This window comes from Pediculus humanus, genomic scaffold (genome assembly GCF_000006295.1).
Source record: "Pediculus humanus corporis 1103172107383 genomic scaffold, whole genome shotgun sequence".
NCBI lineage: Eukaryota > Metazoa > Arthropoda > Insecta > Psocodea > Pediculidae > Pediculus > Pediculus humanus.
The window spans coordinates 209,180-228,865 of NW_002987010.1; the positions used below are offsets into that span (position 1 = coordinate 209,180).

Here is a 19,686-nt window from a genome sequence, read left to right on the forward strand (position 1 = left end):
AAAATAAACTAAAAGAAAAAAAAAAGTAGCGAAAAAGAAGTTTATTAAGGTAATTAATTACTTAGCAAGTATTTATTTTATTTTTTTTCTGAACATTTTTTTTAAATGGCGGCTAAGTTATAAATTTTTTTACAAGACAGTAAATGAGCGAGAAAAAAAACTTTTTTTTTTTTTTAAAAAAAAATATAAGTAAAGTGAGTGAGAAAGTAAAAAAAAAGGAAAACAGTTAAAATCTCTGCTTTCCCTTGACATTTTCACAGGCCCCCACTCCCTTTCCCTTCTCCCTCCTCCCTCCTCCCCAGTTTTTCACATTCTTCACTATCATCATTCATTTAAAACTTTTTTTCCTTTTCCTTTTCCTTTTCCTTTTTTTAAGATGAAAATAGTTGAGTCGTTTTAGAAAATTCTTTTTTTTTTTTTTGTCTTCTAATTCTTTTAAAACTAAATTATTTTTCGAAAACGTAATAATAATAATAATGATAATAAAATAGTCGGTTAAGAGTTTATATAAAAAAAAAAAAAAATTAATTCAAATTTTCTTTAAATGTAAACTTTAATAATTTTTTTTTTTCCGCTGACTCATGAATTAACTTTTCCTAAATGCGACAAAATTTTTTTTTGTTTAATTTTGTCTCATCTCATCAACAAACGAACGAGTTGTTGTTGTTGTTATTGTTGAACAAACATAAATTTTATATTCAGGTATTCCAATTGACGAAAATTCATTTTTTTTTTCTTTTAGTTCAAAACAAATATATATATTAGTGACTTGTAGAAAAAAAATTTTTTTTTTGGAAAAATTTTTATAGAAAAAAAATTTTATGGAAAGACCTGCTTCGATAAGTTTGCATAAGGGCTGTATAAAAAAAAGAAAAAGAAAAACAATTTAAAAAGAATTATAAAAAGAATTTAAAACCTATTGTATTTACACAGTTGACGTAGTTCATCTTATAATCAGAATTTTTATAAAAAAATTTAAAAAAAAAAATTATAAGTTGAATTAATATTTATAAGTATTATAAAAACATTTTAAGGTTTTTTTAAAATAAATTTACTTTTTTTGTCCATTTTATTAAAATGATTCTATTGTGAATTTGTTATGCACTTGGAATATTAATAAAAATTTTTTTTTTTAACCCCCCAAAAGTTAAGAAGGGGGGAGAGAGAGAGAGAAAAAAATAATAATAAAAATGTGGGGAGGTTTTAATACCTTGGGGCGTCGCCCCCGCAAATATTTTCTCATCGTAAATCAGAATAACCCTTTAGAAAAAAAAAACGACCGTTAAAACAGTCGTTTTTATTCTTTTCATTAAGCTAATAATAAATGGCGGATTCTCAAGTTAAAAAAACTCGAGTCCACTTGGGTGGTCGCATATGTCACATATTTACAACTTGCTCTTGAATGTTTTTTTTTTTTTTTTTTTTTTTTTTTTTTTTTTTTTACAAATCGAAATTAACCGATTAAAAGTATTTAAAAAAAAAAAAAAATTTTTTTTTTTTTGATCAACAAAACAAAACCCAAAAGGACAAAATCCCTTGGGGGCCCCCCCCGGGGGGGGTTTTAACTTTTCTATTGTTTTCCGTTTGGACGTTTTTTTTTGTCTTTCGGGTTCGGGACTTCGGCTTAATTCTAAACCAAAAACAACCTTTGGGGGGGGTCTTCCCCCAGGCTTTTTTATTAATTCCCCTTTTTTTTACAAAAAATTAATTAATTTTTTTTTTTTTTGCAAAAAAAAATTCATAACCTAAAAATATTTTTCTCGTATCAAATTTTTTTACCTAAAAAAAAAAAAAAAAAAAAAAACTTGTCAAATAAAAATAAAATTACGTCAATCATTTCATTAAAAATATAAATTTCGAAAAAAAAATAAAATAAACATGGTGGATTGTTTAAAAAAACCGTTTTCTCATCATCATCTTAAATTTTAATTATTTTAAATTTTTTTATTGTTTAAACAAATAAAAAAAAATCGAGTATTAAACAAATGATTGTGTTATTTTTCTTATAAATTATTTAAATTTATTTATTTATTTAATTTTTTTTTAGTTAACGAAATAAATAATAACACAAAAATCAAAGTTAGAAATAGATAAATAGAGAGAGAGAGAGAGATGAATTGGAAATAAATCATAAAACAAAATTTAAAAAGAGAGAGAGAGAGAAAAATTTTTGTTTTATTAATTACAAGATCAAAAGGTGGGGTAGTAGTACGTTTGTACGTTTGTTGTTAAGCATAATAAGTGATATTTCAAATCCGAAGAAGGATTATTATTATTATTATTATTTGGATAATCAGAGTCCCACTTGCTGAGAATTTAAACATAGCAGAAGACTTTTTAACCCGACAGGTGGTAAAATATTATTAACGAAAAAAAAAAAATATCTCATTTAATATTCTCTCGTGGTTTAAAAAAAAAAAAACGCTAATTTTAATGAGAAATTTATTTATTTACTCATATTATTATTATTATTATTATTATTATTATTATTATTATTATTATTATTATTATTTCGGATTGTTATTTCAACGAGTGGTGCGTAATAATAATAATATTTTACCTACGAATACGAACGGGTAAGGAAAAACCAAAAAAAAAAAATTTTCAATTATTTTTATTTATTAAAAGTTTTATTGACAATATTTATTTATTTATTTATTTTTTTGCCACAATCAATATCCCAGCAAAAAAAGTATATATAATAATTACATAATACAATAATAAATAAAATTATTTACATAAAAAGACACTAGATAATAATACTATTAATAGATAAATAATAATAAAAAAAAATTATTTATTTATAATATATTATATTTAATAGACGAACAACAGGCGGAATTTTTTCCATCAAATAAAAAAAAAAAAATTTAATAAGTAATAAAAAAAAAGGGAAAATTGACGGTTATTATATTCGATTCAACTATTATTTTATTATATATATTGATAGTAAAAAAAAATATTAATAATAATAATAAAAATAATAAATAAATAGATAAATAAATAAATTATTATTAATATTACACGCGATTCGTTTTATTTATTTATTTTACTCCCCCCTCTTAGTTGTTTTTACGTATGAGCACGTAATTTTAAAAAAATTTGAAAATGCAGGGAAATTTTTTTCCTCCTCTCTTTTTCCCTCTCCTCTCTTTTTCAATTTTTATAATAAATGGCACGTGAAAAAAAAAAAAATATTTGTTATTAATTTTTAAAAATTCACAATGGAATAAGTTTTTTTTTAATAATATCTACCTATTACGCAATATCCGGTTCTTCTTGTGTGGTAATTAATTATTATTATTATTACTATTATAAGGTTTATATTGAATTTAATGACGACATCAAAAATCATAGCTGACAATGCCGTAGGTTGTTGAAATAAATAAACGCGGGTGGCGGTTTTTTTTTTTTTTAATTTTCGAATTGTTGACATTAGGGCGTTTTTTTTTTTTTCCTTCGATAGATCGCATGAAAAAAAAAAATTTGAGCCTCAAGGTTTTCGTGCAACAACCAAAAAAAAAAAAAAAAAAAATTAAAACCAATCTTTAGATTTCCAGTCAAACAACAAACAAACAATAAACAAACCAAAAACGACGTCGAAAAAAAAAATTTTTTTCCTCATGTAATTATGTTAATGTTTATAATTATAATTTTTATAGATAATTATTTAAAATTAACAAACAAACAAACAAACGAAAAAGGTTGGTTGTAAAGTGTCGTTTTCAGGTACTTAAAAAAAAACAAATTTCCTTTTTCGTTGTGAACAAACAACAACCAACGATCACGACGTCAAGGAAAATAAAAATGACGTTTTATTAAAAAAATTTTTTTTTTAACGATCGAATTATTAAAAGTGAAAATTTAATCAAATATTTATTAATACGATTAATAATTAGCCCCCCATAAAAAAAAAATTAATAATAAAAAAAGGGGGCAGTCGAATTTGTTTGGGGCGCCACATAAATGGGGCGCCAAATTATTGTTATATGATGACTGCATTATAAATTATACATATGCTTACGTCACATTTTTTAAATTTATTTCGAATTTAAAATATTGACTTCATAATAATAATAATAATTTTTTTTTTATTTTGGCGGAAAATAAATAAGACTGAATGATTTTGAATTGGCGCCAAAAGGTAATTTTGTCGCGTACAAATCTCTTTTTATATATGTATATTTTCAAATAATAATAATAATAATAATGGTCAAAATGTCGTTAATTCTCGCGACTAAATTAATTAATACGAATGAGAGAGAGAGAAAAGCAAGACAAGACGCCGCGTATCGCATTACATTTTATTTTTCTTACCCGCATTCGATTTTTTTTTTTTTTACGCACAATTACGAAATATGAATTTAAATGAGAAGTACGCGTGCGTTTGCGTGTGTGCGTGCGTGTGCGTGTCTGAAGATTTTTGTGTTTCATCCATAAAATATTTAAGGTCACGTTAATAATGAAGTCATTTAAAAAAGAAAAGATTAATATCATTAGCGAACTTAATTATTTGTAATTAGTGTGGTATGGAAAGAGAGAAGAGAAAAAAATTTGTCTGGAAGTCATTCGACGGATGGAAAATGTCTATTGCCCCGACGTAAATATTTAACAAAAGGTTTTGGTTGTTGTTGTTGTTTGTTATCGGGTTACGAGTTGATAAACTAAATAAATAAAATTAAGAATCGCGTTTTTAAATTATTACCACCATCAACATCATCACCACCACCATCACCGCGATAATAAAAACGTTAAAGATGATAATAAGAGAGAGAGAGAGAGAGAAAGGAGGAGGGAAGAAATTAACGAATAAAGACATTGAATAATATAAAAATGAGAGAGAAAGAGAGAGAGAGCATACCGCTCAATCGCTGAGTTCCGCCGCCGCCGCTTCTTCTTCTTCTTTAGTCAAAGGTATGGTACTATGATTATAAAGGCCTTGAGCCATGAGCTGTAGCGCCAATGGATTTTTTTCTCCTCTTGCCTTTTTCATTTTCGCCCTTTTATTTTGGAACCATATTTTTATTTGAGCTTCGTTCAGTCCCAATTCTCTCGCCAAATCTTGTCTCCTCCTTTCCGTCAGGTACCTATTTTCCGCGAATTCGTGTTTTAACCTCGATAATTGATCCCCGGAAAATGCCGTTCTCGGTCGTTTTTCATCTGAATTTTTATCTTTATTTTTAGATCTTCTAGTTCTCGGGCCTAGAAAAATTTCATCATTATTATTATTTTATTATTCGTCTAACGTTCCCGAAGGGATAGTGGGAGGGGGGGGTTGAAGTAAACGTTCAAATCGTTTTTAAAATTTAATTTCATAAAATCGTCATTCGAAATTTTTCTCCCACGTTGCAATGCAATTTTCTCACATTCCTTTCTCATTTAAAAATTAATTACTAAATTATTATTATTATTACTATTTTCACTTTTTCTTAAAAAAATGAAAATTCGAATAACTCAAATGATGATGAATTTCAGGAGAGAGAGAGAGAGAAAAAAAAAATTTTCTTTTTCTTTTAACAACTTTTCCAAAGAAAAACATCTAATTACATTTTTCTTAAACAAAAACATTTTTCCTTTTTTCTTTTTTTTTAGCGTAAATAATTAAGTTTGATTTGTTGAAAACTTTAAGAAAATGTTTATTAAAAAGTAAACGAACAAGAAAATCATTAATCATTTAAAGAAAGCAAAGGGAGGAGGGGGGAAGAAAAGGGGTTGAAAATTAACTTAAAAACTCTTTTGGAAAACTGTGTAAAAGTCAATAATAATAGAATGTTAGTAAAAAAAAAATGAAAACTTTAAAATTTTAAATTACACATACAAATAAAATGAGGGAGAAAAATCGTGTGGGGAGGGATGGGGGGTTGGAAAATGAGTAATGACGATCGAACGTTTTTCCTCCTTCACCCCCTTCCCCTAATTAAAATTTTTTTTTTTTTAAATGTTGTTAATTAAGCTCTTTTAGTTATTAAAATTTAATATTTTCAAATTATTATTAAAATGATAATAATTTAAATTTAAAAAAAAAAAAGTGGCAGAAGACGAATGACGTCACTGTGCGCCATTTTGTAAATTTTCAAGGGCATATGAAAAAAAAAAAAATTTTAACAAAAATTAATTTCTTAAAATTTTTTTTCCTTTGGCTTTATCAATCATTCTTTAAAAAAACTCCCCCCGCCCCCTCATCTACGATCCAAATTCTTCTTCTTCATATTATTATTATTATTTATCGAATGTTTCAATAATAATAATAATAATAATTTTTATTTTTAACTCTCACCCACCAACTTGTGATAGAAATTTCTCTCGTTTCCTCAGTACTTACTTCTTCCTGTAACAAAAAGAAAAAAAATATTATTATCATCATCATCATCATACTCGTAATTTATTATTAAATTATTTATATACATATGTTTAAATAATAATAAATGATTGTCAACGGTGTTTTATGAACACCTCCTACACTATTCTAAACTAATAATAATAATAATAATAATATTAATGTTTATTTTATTTGAATCATCTGTCATTCGCGAGATGTGCGCTTTTTATTATTTATTATTATTTATGAAATGTTAATAAATTGATTTCAGGTTTGTGTGCGTGTGTGCGTGTGCGCGTGCATGCGTGCGTGTTTGCCAGCGCTTGAATTCAACCTTGATTCGAAAAAAAAGGAAAATTTAACATATCAATCGACTAATTCGGATGGATTATTATTATTTTCAAAACCCACGTTATTTTATGTAAATAATAATAATAATAATAATGATGTGTGCGAGTGTGTGTGTGTGTGCTTAAGGAAATTAGAAATATTAGGTATCCATTTTTGAAATAGAGAAAAGACAATAACAATATATAAAAAGGGTGAAAGAAAGAAAGAAAGAAAAAATTTTTTTTCGGTAAACGATTGACCTGAACAACAACAACAACAACCCACGTGCAGGTACTCGAAATCTCGAGAGTAGGTGTCAATTTAATCACAGCCTTGTCGATTACATCGCACTTCAATCTTCACAAATCTTACACACACAGAATTTTATCCGTTGCTTAAACATTTTTCTTCTTTTTTTCGGGGGAGGAGGAGGGGGAGCGGGAGGGGTGGGAGGATGGGGAATTCGTGGGCGTTTTAACCACAATCTAAGCAACAACTTAAAAAAAAAAATTCTTTTTTTTTTTTTTTTTTGTTATAAATAAATTAATTTTTTCTTTTCTTTCGTTTATCTTGAAATTATTTACCTGTAAAAGGTAATAAAATAAAAAATAAAACGAACGCGTCGCCCGTTTTTTTTTTTTTTTCAAATTGACTAATTCTTTTATGTACTTACTTCCCTCTTCCTCCCCTTCTTCCCCCCCCCCCGCCGTTCAGATGAAAAAAAAACGTTAAGTACAATTCGCATGACCGTAAAAAAAAAAATTTTTTTTTTCCTATCAAAATATTTACAATTTTTTTTAATTAACGTTAATCAAATTTTTTTATGCATTCTTATTATTAATTAAAAATCCCTTACCCCCGCCCACTCCCCCGACACTTTTCCTCCGTTTTCCCATTTTTAAATTTATGAGAATCGTTCCTGTTGTCGATTTGTCATACCAGAAGTAATAATAATAATAATAATAATAATTTTTTTTTTTTTAAACACTAAAAGTGACTCAATTTTAATTTAATTTTTTTTTTTTTCATTGTTTATTATTATTGATAATAAATAACCTTATCACGTAATAACAATTTTAAAATTCAATTATAAAACTTAAGGTATTGAAAAACGTAAATAATAATAATAATAATAATAATAATAATAATAATTAATTACGACGAAATCTTTTTCGCTCTATTTCCAATGAAAATGATTCATGAATCAGGTATTTAATAGCATAAAGATAAATTATTAATAATTTATCCAGAGAAGTTGAGAGAAAAGTTTGTAAAGGAACAAACGATGACTCAGGTTTAGGCAAACAACAACAACGACAACGACAACAACGACAAAAACACCTCAAAGGTATTTCAATTAATTTTTTTTTTTTTTTTTAATTTAACTTGTTAAAATATAATATTTATTAATTTTATTATTAGAAAACGAAAGAGAAAAAAAATAAATAAGGAACGTTTCTTATATTTTATTAAAGTTTAAATAAATTTAATAACTCGAGTTTATTAATAATAATAATAATAATAACCATTAAAATAATAAATAAATAAAATCTTATACATTTATAGTTTTAAACTATTATCTATACGCACGCTTTTATTGAGTCAATAAACATAATTTTTTTACATCCATTAAAAAACTTTTAACCATAAAAAAAAAAGAAAGAAAGAGTCATTTTATTCTTTGCTCTCCCCCCCCATCCACCCCTCATCTCCCTCCTCCTCCTCCTCTTTCCGTTTTTTCCAATCGACCATTTTTCTCTTTTGCTCCAATTTATAATAAAATCCAATTTTCATATTGGAAACCTCGCGCGAGTATTGTTCGAACAATGATTAATTGGGTCACCGATGATACACTCGAGGACAAAGTTTAGAGTAGCGGTTGAAGTAGTTGAGTGTAGTGTGCTCCGACGGAAGGAAGGAGGAAGAATGAGTGAACCTGAGAGATTGAACAACCAACCTGAGGAGTCCCGAGAGTAGTAAAGATTCAAATGAAGTGGTTGGAAATGAATTGAGTGACGTTGGTAATGTCTTCGTGTGTGGCTATCACGTGCCTTGTTGTGTGGTCTTTTGGGCCTTCCTTAGTGGGACAATAATTAGTCAATCATTCTGTACACAAATTCACTCTTTTTTTTTTTTTAATTTTATTCCTCATTTCTCTTTTATCGTCGTCTCCTCCTTCTCCTATCAATTCTCTTTCTTTCTTTCTTTCTTTCTTAATATATTCTTATTGTTTTTTTTTTTAAAACCCCTTTAAGTAGTAATAAAAATTCTTTGATAAATCACAAATCAAATATTATAAGAAAATTTCAGTCATACGTCACGGTTCGATATAAGTTCGTACGCGTTAGAAAAATATTTTTTTTCCCTCAGGAGTTTTTTTTTTCTTTTTTACCCCTCCCTGACTCATTTATCAAAAATTCCAATTGCAGCCGTTTCCCTCTTTTTCTCCTTTAACTCTTTTCTCCTCTATTTATTCCCCCCCCCAATTACCCCAAAACATGATTTTTTGTTTGCCTCTTTCCTACCTACCTGTCTCTCCCTCCCTCTCTCTCTCTCTTTCTTTCGCTTTCTCCTCCCCACCTTTTTTTTTTATTTTCCCCATTTTCTGGTACAGTTTTTTTTTTTTTTTTAAGGTTAATTTGATTTATTACGAATCCCCATTCATTGTTTTTCGTTTTGGTCGATTAAAAAAGAAGTAGTGAAACGTGAGGAAGTCGTGTAAAGGAAAAAAAAAATTTCTGATTATTAAACTGAGATAAAGAAAGAAAGAGAGAGAGAGAGAGAGAATTCGTTGAGAATACTAATAAAAAATAAATCTTTTTCTTACGATAGAGATATATAAATAAAGTATAAGTAAAAAATGAGAGAAAAGAAAATCGATATTTATTTACTTGCCAATATTATTATCATTATCATTATTATTAATAATAATTTAAAAAGAAAAAATAAGGAAGAAAGAATAATTAGATTAGAAAGCAGTAGGCGTAGGCAAAAACATAAATTTTAAATAATGGGGATAGTACAAAAAGAGAGAGAAAGAAAATAACGAAGTTTACAATGAGTTAAAATGAGAAGAATAATATATATTATTAATCAATACAAACAACCAACCAACAAACTACAACAACAAACAAAAAAAATAATTAAAAAAAAACCAAAGAAATAAATTAAATTTTTCTTTTTTTTTTTTTATCGATTCGAACTTTCTACATGAGTTAGAACAATTTAAAAAGTTTTTTTTCTTCTCTCTTTAACCGTAAAAAATATATTAATAATAATAATAATCATAATAATAATTTGTTTTAATTGTAAAAATTTATAATATAAAAAATTTGAAAGTTTGTTAATGTTATTTAAAAAAATATTTTAAAACAAAAGAGGGGGAGAGAGAAATGTTGATGATGTTTTTTTTTATTATCGATAACTCACCACTCAACTCCCTTCTCCCCCCCCCCGATAAATTCTAGAACAAATTTATAAAGCTAAAAGGGAAGTATTAGAGCTTAAAAAGATATTAGTTTAACATAATAAATAATAAATAATTCAAAAACTTTTAAAAACAACCGTTATCAAACACGCTGATAAGAAAAATTAAAAAAAAAAAATTCTAAACGTTTAAATTAAAAAATTTTTAATTTAACGAGTCACACGAAACGATCGAACCTTTTTCTTTATGATTTATTACTCTATGGAAGAAAAAAAAATGGCAACGTGACGATTAAATTAAGAAAAAAAAAATTTTAATAATTAAAGATACGGACGTTATTTAAAATTAAAAAAAAAAAAGTATTGCCATATTGTCGCGGTGATAATTGAAAAAAAAAAAAAAAAAAGAAAAATGGGAGCCTGTGGCAATTATGGTACACATATATGCCACCATTTGTACCGTATTTGTACCTTATAATTATCTTTTTCAATGTACAACACGATAAAGTTAGATTTAAATGAAATTTTTTCTCTTCGAGATATCGAAATAAAGGAATTCTGTAGTTGTTTCATCAATTTCAAAAATGGCGCGAAAAAAAAAATTTTGACAAAAACGCGCCATATTTAAAAAAAAAAAATTTTTTTTTTAATTGAGATGTTTTTATAATTTTTTCATTCGTTCGCTTGTTCGTTAATCATCGCCATTTTTTTTTGGAGGGGGGTGAAGGGGGGGATTTTAACGATATAAAAATATTTTAATGACCTAAGTTTTCTTTAAAAGAAAAAAAAAATTTTCATCGTTAAACTTTTCCAAAAATATAATTATTGAATTTGACCTTTAGGATAAATTGTGTTTGTTGTCGAAAAAACATTTTGAATTGTTATAAAATTAATGTTAATGATAATGATAATATATTAATCAATATGGCTGCGAAAAATTCTCTTATTGATAAGTATTTATAAATTATTTCAAAATGAAAAAGGGAAAAAGGGTTGAAAATGAGAAATGAGGGGATGGAGGGGGGTGGACTCGCTCCTATCGAATACGAGAGTTTGTTTGTTTCTCTCTCTCTCTCTCTCTCCTTTTTTTTTGATTCTCACAATGATGATGTTTTCATTAAACTAATTAAGAACGAAAAAAAATTGTTTTTTTTTATAATGATACGAAACTAAAATTCAATGTTGATTACCAACCGAAAAAAAAAAAAAAAGATCTGTTGATATTAAAGCAACGTTGTAAATTAAGACAATTAGTACGAAAGAAATGCCAGAGAAACAAACAATATTTTTTTTTGTTTGTTTGTTTGTCGTCTTTTAATTTTCAAAATTCAGGTTTGACCGAATTCGTTTGTTTTATTAAAAAAAAAAAAATGTCGCATTACAAAAATTTATTATTATTATTATTATTATTATTATTATTATTTAAAATTCGATGATGTTAAAAAAAAATTTTTTTAATTATTAAACGTGGTTTTAGAATAATAATTTTTTTTTTCAGATGTATTTCACCTGCATAAAATTTTAATTTCACACGGAAGGAGGATGTATTACGTCATAAAGCAAAGGAAAAAAAGAACATAATGGAAAGAAAAAGTTCGTTTGATAATTATCTACGTGTGTAAGGGTAATGCAGAACCGCACCTAACGTTAAACCTGTTATTCCGCAACGTTAATAAAAATCATTTTGCCGTTAAAAACTTCTCATTAATTTCAATATACCTGATTTAAATTTTTTTCTTTTTAACTGCAACTGACTCACCATTTGCTTAATAACAGAAAAAAAAGAGAAAAAAAATTACAAAATACCTAACGTAATATTCGTACCTTAAATTAAAAAAAAAAAATTTTAAAAAAAATTTTTTTTTTTTACCTTGTGAATTATCGATGGATAAAATATTAACCATGCAAAAGAAAAAAATAAAATAATAATAATATATATAAATTAACCGAATAATCGAATGAAATAATAATAATAATAATAATAAAGGTATAAAAAACATAAAAAGAAAAAAAAAATTGAAGAGCAGACGAATTAAGGCATTAAAAAGTCTTTGAGATTAGTTTAGGTTCTCCCGGTGCCTGCGTGTGGTCCCTTCAATGTTGATGGTTTACCTAATCTCTGTTTACATAACAAACTCAGGATTCCGATTACTTCTGAATTACACAGCGTAGTAGTAATATTTGATATCGGTTTTTATTTTTTTTTTCTACTGACACGATGTTTTTTCTTTATTTTTTATTTACCCCGTTTTCCATTTTTTTATTTGCAATTTTTTTTATTTATTTATTTAGTTTTAAAAAATTTTTTTTCTCTCGAAAAAATTATATTTAAAAAATTTGTTTGTTTGTTTTAAGATTCGGTTGTGTTTGCGTTTGTTGTTGTCGTCGTCGTATTTCAATCATTATTTATTAATTCAAAAAAAAAAAAACAAAAATGATTTGCAGTTTTTTAATTTAAAAAAAAAAATTATTTTTAACGGAATTTAATTTACGCATTATTATTATCATTTTCGTTTATTATTATTATTATTATTATTCGCGTGAGTTTAAACAAATTTTCATTTGTACGAATATGGTAAAGTTGTTTGTTGGCACTCCTATAATAATGCGACGACTATCGTCTCTGAATTCCATTTTTTTTCTCAAATTTTTTACTTTTTTTTATAAAAATTTAACTCGCCGTTTGTCGTGTCACTAACGAAAATATAACAAAACCAAATCTATTAAGAAAAAAAAAAATCATTCGGAGATTTATGCCAATATATAAAGTATTCTTCCTATTTATTCCCTTCCAGCAAGGTTTTTTCCAGGTGGGATTCCAATCAGGATTTTCAGCATTTTTTTTTTTTATCATTTACGATTATTTATTAAATCATTCACTGACTATTATTCATCTATCTATCATCGAAAGATGTGATATCGATCGACCTTGAAAAATTAATCATAATGTGCGCCTCCGTGATAACTTTTCAATAATAATAATAATAATACAATACATTATTAAAAAAGACGGATGAAAATATTTCACGTATTATTTTTAATTCCGAAGGCGATTTCTTCTTTCTTTCCTACTAATATACGTATTATTATTATTATTATTATTATTATCATCATCATCATCATCATCATCATCAACTACAACATTTTACGCTTCGAATATAAAAAAAAAAGGAAAAAAAATTATTATTTATTGTTAAAATCTATCATTAGCGTAATTAATAATCTACAATTAAATTTTCTTCTTTTTCCACCATCCCTCCCGTTACTTCGCCCTCTTCTCCTTCCCCCTTTCTCCCCCCGCGCGCGCGAAATCCTCGTTACTTGAATTCATTAGTAAGACTCGGCACGACAGGTACGACGACGGTAGACAAAAAATTTTGGGAGGTCTTAATTAATTCGAGAATGACGGTTGGTATACCAACTAGAATGTAAATGGGATACCTAAAAAAAAATACTGTTTTTTTTTTTTTTTCTTTCCCACGTTTAAAATTCTTCGGCTCTCGTTTCCTAACCAGATTTATTATATTTATTAATGTGTGCGAGAGAGAGAGAGAGAAAATAATAATTTATCTATTTTATGTAAATAAAAAAAAAAAAATCGGAGGTTTTAAAATAAATAAAATAAATTTAGCACGTTGATAACTACGATTATGATTATTATCAATGATTAAATTATTAAATGTGTCTTGGAGTGTGGCCTTCAGTGGCGGCGGTGGGGGGTGGTGGTGGTGGGGGTGGTTTTATAAAAAAAAAAAAAAACTTTGTGGATTGACACTCGAAAACAAATGGCGATAAAAAAATTTTTGCATTTTTCGAATGATGTTTAAAATAAAAAAAAAGAATAAAAGAAGTAGAAAGAGAGAGAGAGAGAGAGACAGTTTATCCTTTTTTAATTATTTCTTTTACTACGAAAGAAGAAAAAGATGGAAAACAATGGTCGATTAAATAATAAGTAATTACATGCAAAATAGAGATGTCATCATTATTATTTTTTTTTTTTAAGGCGTTTTAAAATTAAATTTTTTTTTTTTTCTACGAATGGGTGAACGATGATGAAAATTTCAAACAAGAAATTTCAGGGTTACCAACCACACAAATGTAAAAAAAAAAAAAGATTTCGATTGTGGCAATTCAGGTTTTTTTTTTACATTCTCAAAAAGTACAAAGGTCATTAAAGGTAAATTTTTTTATTAAAATTTGTCGAGTTGCTACTAAAAAAACTTTTAAATAACATTATCATTATTATCATTACATTTAATTAATTATTATTAATTTAAAGTTATTAAATTTAATCTTTTAATTATTTATAAAAAAAAAAAAAAAATAACGTTAACACTTCATTTTCATCTTCTGCTTCTTCTTCTTTAATCTTTTAGGGCATTTAATGACAGGTAATAAAAACATATCAAGTAGGTAAGTTTGATGACCTTTTTGTGTTTTTTATTAGAGTCATCAAAAAAAATTTTTTTTTTTATCATTATCGCGTCACCCCGTCGGCGACAAATTTTAGTGAGAGAGAGAGAGAGAGATTTTAAATACGTAAATTCAAAATACAAAGAGAGGAAGACTCCCTCTCACTCACTCTCTCTCTCTTATATTTTTACGGGTTTGAAAATAATAAAAGGATATTTACAACATGAAACACATAAATTTCAGGTACCCTAATATATAGAAAAAAAAATTCAGTAATAATAATAATAATAATAATAATAATAATAATAATGCGTCATTATGAAATAACCATAAACTCATTGAAACAACCAAAGAATAATTCTCGTCGGTCCTATAATAATTTTTTATTTATATCCTTTTTTTTTTCAAGGTGCGAGACCGTGAAGCAGAAGGTTTGTGTGTGTGAGAGAGAGATAGAAAATGTTAAAGACAATAATTTAATTTACAGAAATTGTCACGAAAAGTCATAAGTTAAAAAAAAAAGAAAAAAATTTTTTGTTTTTATTTTTCCCCATTTTTTTTTTTGTTAACTGCAGTAAACTTATTAATGATTTTTTATGTTTATAACGCGAGTATGTTGTAAATAAATAAATAAATAAATAAATAAATAAATAAAAGGTTCTTATAACGAGTTTCAGGTATTTTTTATTTAAAAAAAAAAAAAATCTCTTTTGAAAAACTTTATATAATTCCATGTACGTTTTTTGGTTTGTTTGTTCTTTCATCATCAAAATTTAAATTTTTAATTTTTTTAACATAAAAAAAAACACAAAAAACATACAAACAGGAGTGTATGGTAGTGAAATAAATAAATTTAAAAATGGGGGAAGGGGGGAGGGGGGAGGGGAGCTCTCTCTCCCTAAGGCACAAATACGTTTTAGGTTAAAAAAAAAACAATTAATTTTTTTTTTTACTGCTTTTGTTTGATTTATGTTTTTTTCCTATTTTATTTCTTAAGTTGGTTTTTGTTTTCTAAAAAACATCCCCAGGTACGATTCGAAAAAAACGATTTACAAAATCAAACAAACAACAAACACTTTTTACGTCACTTCCGTTATTTAATAAAATCTCGCTTCGACAAACACCAAATCCAATCCAACGATTAGAAAGAAGGATTGCCAACATTAAACATTGATTTGATTTCATTAAAAGGGAAAATTTTTTCTATCATTTCCGGTTAACGAATAAAAAATTTTTTTTTATTATTATTATTTGCATTCGATTCAAAAGTTCAAAAAAATTTGTTTCCGCATTCGAAACATATAAAATATTTCATTGAAATTTTTTTTTGTCGTGTCACCAGATAAAAAAAAAATTTTATAATCTTGTTTTTATGACTTTTCCGTCTTTTTTCCTACACAAAATATAATTTTGCATTATGCGTTTTATATAAAATATCAAAAAAAAAAAAAAAATACAAATTCAACGGAATTTTATAAATATTACCGTAACAGCAATAATAATAATAATAATAATAATAATAATAATAATAATAATAATAATAATAATAATAATAATAATAATAATAATAATAATAATAATAATAATAATAATAATAATAATAATAATAAAATTACCGTGTAAATCGAATTTAATTAATGTTTTTCTTTACTTTTATTTAAATTCCGGTTTTTTTTTTTTTAGAAAAATAAATTAAATCTTTTCTCTCGTTTTATATGACGTAAACGTATGTGACGTCATTTGTTTTTTTATTTAGACGATTTTTTAAATATTTAAAATTGATATTATGTCGTTTGTTGTCGTTTGTTGTTGTTGTTGAAAATATCAAAATACTTTAAAACACGATATAGGGAAAAAAAACCTTGATCTAAATAATCATTATTCGTTTAATTAAATAAACGCGAAAGTTCACGCTCTTATTATTCATTTATATTATAAATACTAATGTAATATTATATTTACGATGATGATAATAATAATAATAATAATAATAATAGTAATAATAATAATAATAAATTTAAAATTGAATACGAAACAATTAATTTTAAAAAGAAAATTTATTTCCACGTAAACGTTATTTTTTGCTTTTGTTATTATTATTATTATTATCGATTAACTATTCGTGGGTCGTGATAATGTAAGAGAATTTTTTTTTAAATAGAAACAAAATGATAATAATAATAATAATAATGATTTTTTTTTTATTCAGTCAAAAACCTGATACCGGAAAAAAATAATTTGATATCAAGCGACAACATTTTCAAGTTGTTGCCAATATCAGTTCGCTTCATCTCACGTGTGGTCTAGAAAATTCGTCGACCCAGTCCTATTTATATTATTAATATTATTATTATTATTATTATTATTATTATTATTATTATTATTATTATTATTATTATTATTATTATTATTATTATTATCATTATTTTTTTTTTTTTTTTAATATGAAATGTGCGTATAGACGTCTTTGTATATATGTATACATCGCGACGGAGTTAAAAATTAAAAAAAAAATTTATATTTATTATAATGTTTTATCATTTCCTATAAGAATTATTATTATTATTATTATTATTATTATTATTATTATTATTATTATTATTATTATTATTATTATTATTATTGTTATTAGAAATACGACAATACAACGATTTAAACGACCACGACGAATATTTATAATAAATTATTATTATTATTTTTTAAGTAATAAAATTTTATAATGATAATAATAATTATTATTTACGTTTCCTTTACCCGAAACGTTAAATTTTCATCCCTTCTTCCCCTTTCACCTCTTCACATACGTTTAAAAAAAAAACATAAACGTGGATTATTTTTTTTTGGTGTTAAGGATGGAAAAAGGGATGATTATAACGATGTATAAAAGTTTTATTATAAATAATAATAATAATAATAATAATAATAATAATAATAAATATGAAAGTTTCGTTATTTATTATTATTCAGGTATAAGGTATGAGGAGTGATAAAGAAAAAAAAAATTACCCGATAAGAATATTAATTATTAATTAATTAAAATAAAAATTTGCCGACAGGTGATTTTATTAATAAGGTAAATAAAAAAATTATTATTATTATTATTATTTAATAATAATAAATTATTTATTATAAGAGTAATAAAATTAAAATAAATGATTGGTGGTAGGTAATAAGAAAATGGTAACAAATTGTAAGCGGCGAAACGTTATATTTTTTTCTCATCGTTTAAAAATAATAAAATTCAAGTTAGTTTGTTGTTTGTTGTTTGTTGTGGTGTAGCGTGTGAAGTTTGCATGCTGATTTTATTATCTGAATTTCCTCTCAGGTGAAAATACTTACGAGTCAAAGTGGCAAAAAAAAAAAAGTTTTTTTTCATATCTAAAGACACGATATATATATTTTTTTTGTTACCATTATTCGTGATAATCATTCATAATATTATGTGACAACAACAATCGAATGTATAAAAAAAAATATAGGTATACGGTTAAATTACAGGATGTCGAACCACGTGGGGGTCTGATAATAATAATAATAATAATATATCAATGAAAAGAAAAAAATCGGTGGTTGTGAAGGGGGGGCGGTTGGTGGAGCAATATCAAGACTTCGCGTGAATAAAATTTTTTAACTTTTTTGTGTCTTTTTTCTTTTGCCTTAAGCAATGTTTATATAAACCGGAAATGATTTTAAATAATAATAATAATAATATTGTTTTTAATGTTAAATGTTATGAAAATTAATGTGATGATGATAATAATGAATATGGTAAAATAAAGTTACGAAAAAAAAAGAAAAGTCATGAAGGCATGAATTTTTTTTTTTTTATGTAAAATGATAACTGATTTAATTGGTTGTTATTTGGTTGTTGGTTGTTGTTGCGAGGTTGAGTTGCCCATGACTTAAATTCAATAAAAATCACGAAATTTTCACGGTTGAAAAAATTTAAATAATTTTATTTAAATTAAAGAGATCGTATATAATTTTAAAAAAAAATGGATTATCGGAGGATTAAAAAATTACGAAAAATTTATTTATAAGACGGATTAAGAAAAAAAAAAAGAAAAAAATTGGGTGGATTGTAAAAATTCACATTTTCAAACGTTTGTTGTTTGTTTATGTGTTGTTACCCTGTTCACGATGATTTACGCAAAAATATATATATATATTTTTTTGACAATGTTATTATTATTATTTCTTATATTTATTCACCACCCCAAATCTTTATATTATTATTATGATCGTCGATTTTATAATAATTTATAAATATATAAAAGATTTTTTTCTTTTTTTTTTCAATAAAATCTGCCATATTATTATAAAAATTTTTCATTTCTTTATTAAATTTATGTCGTCATTTTTTCCTTTGTTTGTTTGTTTGACTTTTTACCATTGGTAATATTTTTTGTTGTTGTGACGTAATAAAATAAAAATCGATATTGAAAGAAAGATTTGTTTGTTTTCATTGACTACGATAATCTATGTCGTGCGAGTAAATTTATTAGAAATTTTAAAATTGGGGAAGGGGGAGGGAGGGAAATCGTGGAAATAGAAAAAAAAATAAATTTTTTTAATCGTTAAGGAATAATTATGGGATAAATAAGGATTACGTTTTGATATCTTTGTTTAACTTGTAATAATAATAATAATTAAAAAAAAATAATAAATATATCGATGGACAAAATTTCTCGAATGTTTGTTTGTCGATTATTTGTTTGTTTATTTAAATTTATCATGTTTTCTAAAAAAAAAAAAATTCTAAATCGAAGTGATAGGTAGATAGGTAGGCAGTCGAATAAGAACACCACAAAATCTCAATAATTTTTTTTTTTTCAATCATAAAAAAAAAGTTACGAACCAAAAAAAAATTTTGTGGTAAAAAAAAAAATCTTACAAAGATCTTTACGTGCATCATCGTTTCCGCCGATTTTCGATTTTTGTTTGTTTGTTTGTTTGTTCAATGTCAAAATATTTATAGAAAATTATAGAAATTCAAAACCGAGTTAATTTAAAAAAAAAAAAAGAAACTAACAGAGTAGTAAGTACACGCATACGCACGCACTCACACACGAACGCACGCACGCACGAAAAACCAAAAAAAGTTTTTTTTTTTTTTAATTTTATTTAAATATGCGCGCCTAAAAACAAACAACAACAACAACCGGATGGAAAATCCTTCCATCAAAAATGTTTTTTAA

General features: G+C 25.3%; 1 protein-coding gene across 1 annotated transcript in view; it reads right to left on the minus strand.

Moving 5' to 3' along the window:
• Positions 1-4,864: 4,864 nt before the first annotated feature.
• The window catches only part of Phum_PHUM030340 (engrailed, putative), a gene marked incomplete at both ends in the record, with an annotated part of 30,945 nt that continues 16,123 nt past the window's right edge, over positions 4,865-19,686 (minus strand). Inside the window, 2 exons of the mRNA XM_002422983.1 lie at positions 4,865-5,202; positions 6,286-6,328. Coding sequence (XP_002423028.1) covers positions 4,865-5,202; positions 6,286-6,328 — 381 coding nt within the window. The remainder of the gene's footprint in view (positions 5,203-6,285; positions 6,329-19,686) is intronic.